Source organism: Gnatocerus cornutus, chromosome 8 (assembly GCF_029298725.1).
Source record: "Gnatocerus cornutus isolate USDA-ARS CGAHR chromosome 8, icGnaCorn1.1, whole genome shotgun sequence".
Lineage (NCBI taxonomy): Eukaryota > Metazoa > Arthropoda > Insecta > Coleoptera > Tenebrionidae > Gnatocerus > Gnatocerus cornutus.
The window spans coordinates 13,006,029-13,017,509 of NC_142240.1; the positions used below are offsets into that span (position 1 = coordinate 13,006,029).

The 11,481-nt window shown below is 34.4% G+C and overlaps 1 protein-coding gene across 3 annotated transcripts; it reads right to left on the minus strand.

Moving 5' to 3' along the window:
• Positions 1–12: 12 nt before the first annotated feature.
• Positions 13–6,776, minus strand: Ets98B (DNA-binding protein Ets98B). Of its 3 annotated transcripts, none has more exons than XM_088044070.1 (5): positions 6,504–6,776; positions 3,508–4,441; positions 2,853–3,007; positions 2,165–2,288; positions 13–969 (listed from the first exon to the last, which is right to left on the minus strand). In XM_088044070.1, the coding sequence occupies exons 1-5, from the start codon at positions 6,540–6,542 to the stop codon at positions 626–628; spliced, it is 1,596 nt and encodes a 531-aa protein (XP_087900196.1). In that variant the 5' UTR covers positions 6,543–6,776; the 3' UTR covers positions 13–625. The 3 variants fall into 3 exon arrangements, with proteins under 3 accessions (XP_087900196.1, XP_087900198.1, XP_087900197.1); XM_088044072.1 differs by having other exon boundaries at positions 6,684–6,767; XM_088044071.1 differs by lacking the exon at positions 6,504–6,776 and adding an exon at positions 5,256–5,774.
• Between the last annotated feature and the right edge of the window lie 4,705 nt (positions 6,777–11,481).

Sequence of the window (11,481 nt, forward strand, 5' to 3'; positions counted from 1 at the left end):
TATCGAGTCTCATAATTTGATAATAAAATTTATTAAAAACTTTATACAATTGCAACTCCTAGTACTACAAATAAAAATTAACATGTTATCATTGGGCATATTAAAACAATTAACAATAAATTAAAAATAACACGCTAATAAAATCTCAATTTCTAAAATTAACACTTTGAATATAGCACCTACTATATTCGAGTACCTACATATTTGGATTTGTTTATGAGTATTCAGTATTACAAAATATATCTGTTCATAGAACTTACTTACTTAATATATCATAGATATATGGGACCAAAATCACCGATTTTTGTCGTTTTGGAAGACTAGCATCACCTCTTAATGTTGAGCTCAAAAGTGTAAACTCGAGCATCAAACAGGCAGAGAAAACGACACTAGTAACACCTCCTCAAAACTTCTACTCGTCGGCAAATATTTTACTTAGAATTATTAAAAAAGATTTGGAAATTACCTTCCTTTCTTCATTATTTACATTAAATTAACTTTCGCAGTAATACCCTACGAAAAGACCAAATTCACTTACATTTTGATAACTTCAAAATGCAAACGAAGTCCTACACCACCCCAACATAAACCCTTAAATAAAATAAATAAATATATACAACGACTCTTACAAATTGTAAGGGTGACAAAACTGGTAAACCAGTCTTTGGGAACGTTCTGTTTTCTTCATAATTCCCTTTTTGTAGTACTGCCTTATCGACCGACTAAGTTTATCATAGTTCATTGCTGGTCGATTCTTTCTTTTTCCCCATAACCTTGCCACTTTGACGGAATCTTCAATTTTGAAGATGCCTTTGGAGCGGTCAAGCCACCGGATACAAGAACCATGCGTTTGTGGTGAAGACAACAATTCCTTCAAGAATTGCCACAAATGGATGTGTGACCCTCCAGCTCGAGATGTCGTGGGACGAGTCGTATCAGTCTGAGATGAAGTCGCTTCTTCATCATCATCTGCAAATAAATCACTGGTAAAAGGAACAGTTTAACAAAGGTGAATTCCAAGGGCAACTACTTCGATCGATATGATTTTATTACGAGTTTTGTTTAAATGGTATTAATGTGCCAAGAAAACGTGCGTGTCTTTTTTAACCTTTCACATTCTTTGCAAAGGGTCAGACGCCATGAATGTAATTATTTCAACTGTATATAGCAAATAAACGTTTTTTTATGAAATTGGATATTTATAGACTTTGAGTGAATACACTATTAGGTTAAAAGTTATCTCATTAACTCGAGATTCTTGTTTAGCGAGTTTTTTGACCAACCCATTGTCTCATTTAGGCTGGCACTAAACTGGAATTGGGCAATTTTCATAAATAAGTGATGAATTTAATATTTAAAGCTCCTTGAAGTTATGCCAAACTTGCAAAAATTTATTAGCAAAATAAATTAAACTGGTTGTTAACCGGAGATGGATCGTAGGCAGTTTTTATTGAAACTAAAAAATCTAATTTAGTTTAATTACAATTCAATTTATTAGGAACATCAAAATTGGTAATTTATGCAGAAATTTACGACGATTTTGGTACAATCCAATTAAGCAATCGTTAAAGTGCGCCGCAAGAAAACGATTGAGCAGACAAAAAAACTCATTTCTTTTACGTACGAACTTTTTAAAACTTAAGAATTTATTAATTTACCAAACGACAGATGGGAAATAATAAAGAAGCCCAAAATAAATTTTAATAGACTGACCTGATTTGCAGCTCATAAATGTCAGATTTTACGTGTGGTGTTAAAATGGTACAATGGTCTGATCTAGACCACAAACTAAAGCGTACCACAGAAAAGTATTCTAAATTAAAAGAAAGTAACACGCAATTCCACTAATTTTCCGAGTTATTGAACCATCGAGATTGTTAAACAGTTTGGTTTTGCCGTGCCAAAATTGTGTACTCGTGCCTCTAAATTTACATTGATGTACTTTTGATGGAAATTCCATATTTTCTCATTCTATTTTTGTTTTATGTGTGTCCTCGCTTTTGACCTCGAACGTGCAGCCTCACTAACTTAAGAGTTAAAAGTAAACGTAAATTTTCATGTTGCAAGATCTGTCCTTTGCACGAATAATTATTTAATAAATGAATCTCGCACCTGTGACCTTAATATAGTGCCGTTTAGCTAGAATTCCTGAGTCATTACTTACCATCCGACATGTCTCCACTCGAAGCATTGCTTGATGTAGTTTCTGGTTGCCATTTCATGTTTAAATCTTCTTCCGAGTATGCGGCTTTCCATATTTCTAGTTGTGCATGAAGTATCATTCCTCCCTGTAACAAAACAGAAAAAGATGACTCAAATACTTCAAAGGTCAATGTTATGTACAAGAAAAACAGGTATTCTTTTGGATTACAATGATGCTAGAACGACCGAATTAATAGCTGTAATTATTGTACAGGCATCCATTAAAACACATTCCATGTTTTTTTATTTGGTGAAGTAGGTCAGTTTGGAAAGACTTTCTCTCTGTGAATAGCAATAGCCCCCCCTCGGATGCACCACGTAAAGGACGTCCGATGACATTGCCCCAGGAATGCTCTTCTAAGATTTCGCGAAAATTATTTCATCGAGACGAATGTCATTCAATGACACAGAGATTACGAAATTTTTAATTGTAGTTTCCCACAACGTGACTAACTCCAACAATCAAGATTACGCACTCGTTAAATTTAATGTTATTAGTAATTTCTGCAAGAAGTGGAGGAAGTTGTTTACGACGATTTTGTTTGTAAGTCGCGTCGCTAAAACCGTTATGTTCACCTTACTTGAGACGACCTAAATTTTTCAACACCCATGAGCTAAACATGAAAGTAAAACCATAATGATGGACCCACCTGTGGAGATCGGCGTGTAAAATCTTCTTCAGATAAAACGACCAAGCTGGAGCCGTTCACGTCCCATTGTTCAGGAAGCGGCGCGGCTAGACCAAACTGTCTGGATGTCCATTGCAGCCAAGACAACACATCTGCAGCACTCCATCGCGTGGGATCTGCAAAACTTATAATTAAGGCCAAGTACAACGAAAAAACCGTTTAATACATGCATCCAGATCAATATTTACTTTCACGAAACGAGAAAAATCCGAGCTAGTGGAAACTGAGTCGAACGGTATTTAGATTTCTCTTGTTTGTAGATTGATTAAAAATAGATTGGTATGCACCGTAATGAAAAATATTCCAAAATTAAAAATAGCCATAATAAACCATCAAACTGGCGAAATAACTGGACCGGTTTCCTGATAAAAAAGTCGATCAGCGACACTCCTTAACCTTCAGGTGGTTGCTTTAAAGACGGAATTACAAAGCAAAATTATTCTACATTCACCCACACAAACAAACGTATCCTAATCGTCACGTTACGTTCGTACAAATTATCAAGTATTCATCGGTACTTCTTATAGAATGTTAGGTGTGGTAATCGCAAGGTCACCGGTACGTTGTGATAAATAAACCATTGTTCTTTAGCATGGGTGGAGTCATTGGAACTCACCTGGAGAGATACCAAGAGCTGTGCACGTGTTATCCACATCTTTCTTCATCTGTTCGATGGCCAAGTTAAAGACAGGCTCTATGTTTTCCTGCATCAAATCCCTCTGAGTGTTGTCGTCAGGTTCCTCCATCTTGATTTCACCTCCAATAAACCCAAACTCAATCGGTCTAATATTAAACTTCTTCTGGAAACTGGTATCTCTCAACACTTCCCGCAGGAGCTGGTGGTCTTTCGGTTTCGTCTCTGGTGCCGCCTCTTCTTCCAATAACCGTCTCAAACTTTCCGAATCTTGAAAACTACTCAAGATGTTACCGAAATCCACAGTGCTCTCTTGCTTAATTTGTTTATCCAAGACAGTGTTTTCCAGCAACTCTAATACGTCGGTGTTCTCAGTTTGTTGGATGTTTATTTGTTCTGGTGACGACAAACTTGAATAGCTTGTCGCGGGACTTGTGGGTGACGAAAATCCACACGGAGAGAGGAAGTTCTCGTCTTTAACTCTATAAGAGTATGGCGATGGCGGATACACTTCTTTTTTGACGTAATGGAAAAAGTCATCAACTGGAGACTGCGAATACAGCGAACTTGGAGATGGAGTATACAAAGACAGTTCTGGTGAACTCGGGTAAAAATTCGCCTCGTTTGACTGTCGGTACGAATTTGGCGACAGGATTGCTGGTACCTCCAAATACGCGTTCTTTTTGTCTTCGTCCGGGACCAACAAAGTCTGGAAATCTGGACGAAAATCGTCCTGTTCTGGCGAGTTGGGGTAGAACGTGGTGTAGATCTTCGGTTGGGTTTTCTCAGGAGGTGTGAAGGAAAGAGCAGCTTCTATTTGCTCACCACCGGGAAGAAGGGACAGGTCGAAAGTATCAGCGTAGTTTGTGTAGTCACATGGTGGGGTGAACCCGGCTGATGGTACAGTTTGTGGCATCTGTAAGAACAATTTCTAGTTAATTGATCTTCTTACCACAAGATAATTGGAGAACGGTACCCAAAAATAGCTATGACATTAACAATCACCGAGGCCGGTGATCTCTCTCGGTCTTATGAGGTACGTGTTTAAGGTTCACTTTGCTCGAGGTCGATTCTACACATTTCCTTATTCTACAATCAGTTAAATGTCTTTGCTCATCTTAATTGCATGAATCATCGAGACTCGCAGGCAAAATTTCGGCGGTTTAATTAATTAATAAATCTACTTCTGCTATAAATTTTGTCAATAAAAATGTCACATCCTGATTCTTTAGGAAAATCGCCAAGGATACAAACAACATACCTCGTTTCGAGATGCGCGAAATCTGGAGACTGCAGATTATTCTTAGTCATGAAGACTTTTCTTGTGGGGTGACGTTAAAGCCATCTGGTTCTGTTTATTTTACTTTATATTTATGCGCAAATGAGCTAATATTAGACAAGAAAAACAACCTAAAATTTCGCTCGATATCATAAACACCCTTCATTCACACAGACACCTGTTTGATCTCTTTGAAAGAAAAATTAAATTACGTACGTACGTGTTTCTTCGTTGCTGCTAAGTTTCGACTAGAGAGAAGGTTAAACAGACGCGGAGGTGTCGATGACATTAAGGGTTAAGAGCGTGACGGCTATGACCAGACTAGATGATTTCTTTATGACGATGAAATATTTTTGTTAAATTTGGATGTTCTACATGAATGGTCCACAAAGATGACCTTGCTTTCGCTTCAATTTGGAAATGGCAAAATCGCAAATTTCCCGAAAATTACCATAGTTCCTCCTCATTGTTTCCAAGATTATTTCCAGTCAAAGTGCGAAAAACCACCTCACGCACCCACACGCACGAGATGTGCACAAAACCGAACCACGGACCCAACTAACATTCTTCTTTCTTAGTCTAACATCTAAAATTTGGAATGCTCCCTCTCTATCTATCTTTTGGTTCACCTTGGTCAAAATATCCTCGATTCACTGCATTGTCAAGGAAGGTGCTACGTCACTCTTTTATCCTTTTTGGGATCACAGCGAGACGTATCTGCTACCTTTGTTACTCGGAAATTTCATTGCTTGTTTATTACGTCACCTGAGCTTTACGCGGTTTTAGCTAAATGTAAATTTTAATTTATTCTGTAATTAAGTCAGTCTTGAATCACAGACCACTAATAGTAATTGACGCCCACATTAGCACAATTTGCGCTCAAGGAGCGTAAATATTTTCAAAATTCGTTATCTCAGTACAATGGACTTTCTCTTGGAAAATCCAAGTATTACGTAAAGACAATTTTGGACATGGAGGCTTGTCCTGCGAAGCTCCAAGGCAACTTGGTTTTCCCGACTGAGAACGTGATCCGACTGCCTCTCACTTGTCGTTGTTTTGCATTTCGTAACAATTTTGGAATTCTTGTAGGAACTGCACAGGAAATTACAAACCACTCCCAAAAAAAAAAGAACCGTTGGGTGGTACTCGGACCAAATGGCATGACTCACGGAGAAAGTGCTCGTTTTACTTGTGGTATTTTGATTTCACAAGTTGGTGCAACGCCGGATCGTTCTCAGGAATCCAAGAGTTGATTATGAATCACCGAAATTTTGGTCCCGAGTGGTTGCGTAACCACTTCGATCTATTGTTCCAATTAAAACGTGGTTATTATCTGCCGTGATATTTATGGTCGTGTTAGAAAATTTACATTTTAATGTTCTGCTAGAAAAACGAACAATGTCAAAACATTCCATTGTGTGTAACCTTCACATTTCCACTTGAGCCTTATGCTAAAAAATTTGCAAAATTTGAACAACTGATCCATGACAAAACGGATCCCACTATTGTTTCGCCAGCACAATCCAAATTCGCCATATCATTTTATTTACGAAAAGATTACAAATCATAAATTCGAATAATCTTCAATACATAGCAACTGAATTAAAATTCTTATCATCTCGCGACCCTTTGATACCTTTTACTCAATATTGACCTCTGTCTTTCCCCGATAATCTTCAATAAAAAAAATTCCACTTACCGCGTCTTCCATGTCTGTTTCTCTCGAAAGTAGAACCATATTGTTTGGCACAAATCGCACAATTTTTCAACGTTTTCTACATCCGTCGATAGAAAAACCAATTTAAACAAAACGAGCTTTGTTTCGACTAAATTTTGCCGTTTCGATTCAAAAATATGACAAGCAACAGCGCGAACGTACCGTGCTCGACGATTGCTATCGACTCAATGTTGGCACTGCTCTTCACGGCCTACTTTGCTTCTCTCCTCCAAGAAACAAGTGAAAGATTTAAGTGTATAGCCAACTTGACTAGCTCGCTATGCTATTATCGTGTCTGAGATAATTGTTATGTGGCTACATAAATTGTGTTGCGGTTTGCCCTTTCGGTGGTTGATCGTGATAATGATTTTTTTAAAGCTTGTTGCTTTGATTTCAAGCGCTCTCATTGGAGTAAATGTAACCTTTTCGTTGTTGCAATCAAATATCAAATATTTTACTAATGCGTCTAATTTGTTACTTAATAGAGTTATATTAATTATTCAAAGGTCGAAATTACCTTGCAGTTTTGACATTGTCTGACTTGGAGGAAAAATAAACATACACTAAGCTCTGGGGATTATTTTCAGTGTGGGGGAAAAGGAAAATACTTTTATGACGACGGGAAAACTCTTATAAATATTTGTTGAAAACGTGTCATCCACGAAAATATTTTCAAGTTAAGAGTTTCGAGTCAACAAATTATTATGTCCTTAAAATGTGTTGAATTTGCTTAAGGGTGTATTGTGTCACCGTAATATTTATCTGTTAATCCTATATAATTATATTACAAGAGGATATCATTATTTTTTACTTCCTTTTATTAAACACAGTTATACTTCGTTTCAGTGAAAAATTTCCTGTTCAAGGTGATCTTGAGAACTTATTAACAAACTAAGAAATAAAGAACTTCTTGTTTGCGCCTGAATAAAATAATAATACTTAATTCTCGCTTATTAGTATTAGCTTGTTTGAAAATTTTATACATACGAAGAAATTAATGATATTGCGCTTCACTTTCTAATCTCTGAATTCTTAAAGTGGTTCCTTAAAACTGCTTCCAGTTTTAAGTTTATTTCAATATTACAGTTTGAATAAAAAACTGCAGTAACTATAAACCTGAATATTTAAAAAGAATTGGCAAAAAAAGGAAGGATATGCAACAAGCAATGAAAATGTTCCAAAAATCTCATGGAATTAAAGAAACTCCAAAAATTTCAAACTAAAAAATTCGAAAACCTGAAGAATTCAAACAAAAAAAACGGAAAATATAAATGAATGAAATGAAATGAAATGAAATGATTTGAATAATATCAATGAAACCAAAAGAATCTTACATTTTAGAGTTTCAGTCAAAGAATATGAAAATAGAAAATGCGAACAGAAATGGCAACCTCAAGAGAATCCCAAGAAATTAAAATTTCAAAGGATCTAATAAGACAAAAAAACAATTACCTTTATCTTTAATACTTGGAAACGTTTTCTTCTTATTTTGTTGATTAAGACAAACGATAAAAGTGAAAAGTAATCTGCTCTTAAAACTGTTGATATCATTGGAGAAAGTTGCAACAAATGGAGTTTACTGCTGGGCACAATTCTGCACTTTGATACTAAACTTGTTTAGAAAAACTAAATTAACTATTACGAAATCCTTTATATTGAATATTATTTCATCTGCCTTTTAGCAACTAATTTTTTTATTGAATTTAGAAACAGCTTCAAAACCGCTCGATCTAAAATCTAGAAAAAACTAAATACTTTAATGAGATAAATTCTTATGCTTAATGCATTACTTTCATGGTACCAGCCATTAACAGCTTTCTTTTCACCATGTCAAGCATATTGCATTAGCTTTCTCATTACTTTTTACCAGTTTGACGTCACAATACTTCATTTAAACCACATGTTAACCATACCGCAAGCTAGGAAGTAAAAAATGATAATCTTCTTTTATTTACGTTAGAAGATAATCATTTTATCGACGTCATTATAATTGGTTTGATGGAATTATAGTTTTCATGACATTTCAACGATGGTACCAGCAACACGCTTCATAGACTGTATTCAAATCAAAGATACGTATGCAATGGGTGGGATACGACTGCGACAATAAATTTTAATAATCAAAACGCGGAACTATCGCTTTTTTAATAAATAGGTGATTAATTGGAGTTATCATTTACATTTGCGTAGTACTTCGCGGCTATATGGGCTGCATTTACATAATGACATAATAGGGCATTCCAACGTATAACAATAGAAATAAGATGCTGACAATACTCATTGGTAAATCCAATTTCCATGCTGCATCTCTTTTAGGATCGTGGAGATTTAAATTATCTGGGCAAAAAGTGTGGAATTCCGAAAATAAAAGACTAAAGTGGATGCTTGCTTACATTTTATGGCCTAGAATGGGTAGGAAATGCTGTTATGTATTATAAGTTTATCAGTGGTACCATAAACAACATATGGGTTTGATTAAAAGTTTTCCGGATTTAATTGGCTGTGTCTAAGATATTGTAAATGTAAAGTAAACAATAATTAGCAAACGAGGGGTCCGGTTCCAATTTATTATTCATGACACTAGCTTATAAAAAATTGTCGAATCTCAGTATACTAAAATGCCTATGTAAATTAATATGAATTTGGACGTCCCGGATTTGTTAAATTAGGAGACAAGGAAACAATAATAAAATAAATACGATCAGTTTCCACAAATTCCTAACAGAAATCAGAGCACGTTTAAAATAAATTATTCCAATTGGGTTTGAATATCAAATGTGCCACTCAAGTTTGAAGATTAATTGTACTAATAAATCTAATAGGATTAGAATACAATTTATGACCGCTTTAAAAGGATTTGTAAACATGCACTGTTGAAATTTGTATATTTTTTATAAAGATTAAATAAAAAATAATTATCTTAACACGAGCGTAGCCAAAGGTGGACAGTTTTTCATATTAAAAATGGTTTATTCAAAATTGAAAATTTCTAAAATTTGTATCTTCGGCTCTATGATTTTGTGATTCGGCACATTTATGGAATTGTAACTTTTTAACTAATTGTAACCCTAAATTTTATGGCTGTAGAACATAAATTAGGAAAATCACGAATTTTAACAATTAATGATTTTGGAGTTGTCTATAAAACAAAATTTTGAAAAAAATGTGCTCTTTACTCTACGATTTTGTGATTTGGTACAGTTATTAAACAACACAAAAATTTTGACTTCTTCAAATTCTACCGTAAAAACTATCAGAATTACAAATAATGCGTATGTTAAATTTTCGACTAATTTTATATTACATTAAATCCATAAAATTATTCATGAATGAATTGATGGAAAAATTTATAATTACACTCTTGTTTACAAATAGTTTGTTGTTTCGTGCGGACGAATGTTTTCCACGTCAAACTTTTAAAAATGATCTGTAATTGGATTTTTTTTTTGTCTTTTTCATCCATTAAACAAAAGTCAAGAAAAAAGTTAGGCATTAAATCCAAAGCACAATTTTCTTTCTTTTATGCGTTTTTTATGTTATCATCAATGGATTGATTTAATTAGCTTAAAATGTATCCAATAAACAACAGATTTAGACATCTAGCCAATTAATGAATAGTTAGTGTGTTTTTTTGTTATAAAAACGGCTTTGATAAAGATAATGCTAACCAATGAGTGAATTCTTTTTTGAATTCAATCCGATTTCAATCGCATTCTCCATTTTGTTATAAAGAATGGGTGGATCTTTACATGCAATTTTATCAAATTCGTCCATTTTGCTTTAAAAGTTATTTGTACCTAAATAGACACGATTAGCAAAACTTAACAATAGAAGTAATCTTACCAAAATAATCACAAATTTTCCCAAAACTGATTATTACATGCGCGTCTGCATTTATAGGTATTCAAGTGCAAATAAACTTGAACCATTTGGTTATTTTAAGTTCTTCAGTTCTTAGAAACCACCAAATTGGAAAACTAACATCCAATGAGTAAGTAGGTACATTGATTTTGGATAATCATTTGTTACCTTGATTTATTGTAAGATGATGCATGTGGTACGTAATACCGTGAGAATTATTGTTTGTTGTGGTTTTCTACCACAATTAATCCACTGAACAAAATGTTCAACGCTAGATGAGTAAGAGATGTAATTAAAGAGAAAAGATTTTTCCATGACGTACAGGCACTTATTAGTATTTTTTTAATGACGATTTTGTGACGTTTTCTTTTGATTTTCTGCCTGCGGTTTGTGGTTCTCCAAGCGCCTAACCAAATGGTCAGATGAAGCAATAATTAAAATAACAGAAAAATCGAATTGTGCCAGACTGACAGATGTATTAGTGTAAAATCTAACAATAAAGTGGATACATGTGTTCAATGCGATGAAAACCGTCATAACCTGCATAAGCTGTGCTTAATTGAAACCGCCGTTATTATTCATAGTTGAATACAATTATTTGTAAAAAGTCTCCTCATTTCAAGACAAATTAATCTCCTTGGAGAAATTGCATTAATGTAAATACAGCAACATGGCTTTTTTGGATTCTGGCGAAAGATTCTTCTTATTTATTTATTTACTAGTTTTAGCAATGATTGATTACAAGATTTTTCTCCCACCTCTCCCAAGGAAAACAACAACCAAACTTAAATTGTTTATCAATTCCAGCCTTAGTCAAATTACCCAGTTCCAATTTATTATTTCTCCAATTTTTCTACACAAAAATTCGCATTATTGCGTTAGCTTTTCCCTTTAACAAGTCATTCTTCTTATTGTGCAATTTTCGCCCATTTTTATCAATTTTGTTGTGAAAATTAAACATATTTATCACAATAATTATCACTGACCACGCGCCCTTCAAATGTAATAATCATTAATTTTTTATAAACAGAGTTGCTATCTTAATTTATCGCCAGTCTTAGTCACAATAAGAAAACATTTCAAAATATTTTCTAGAATT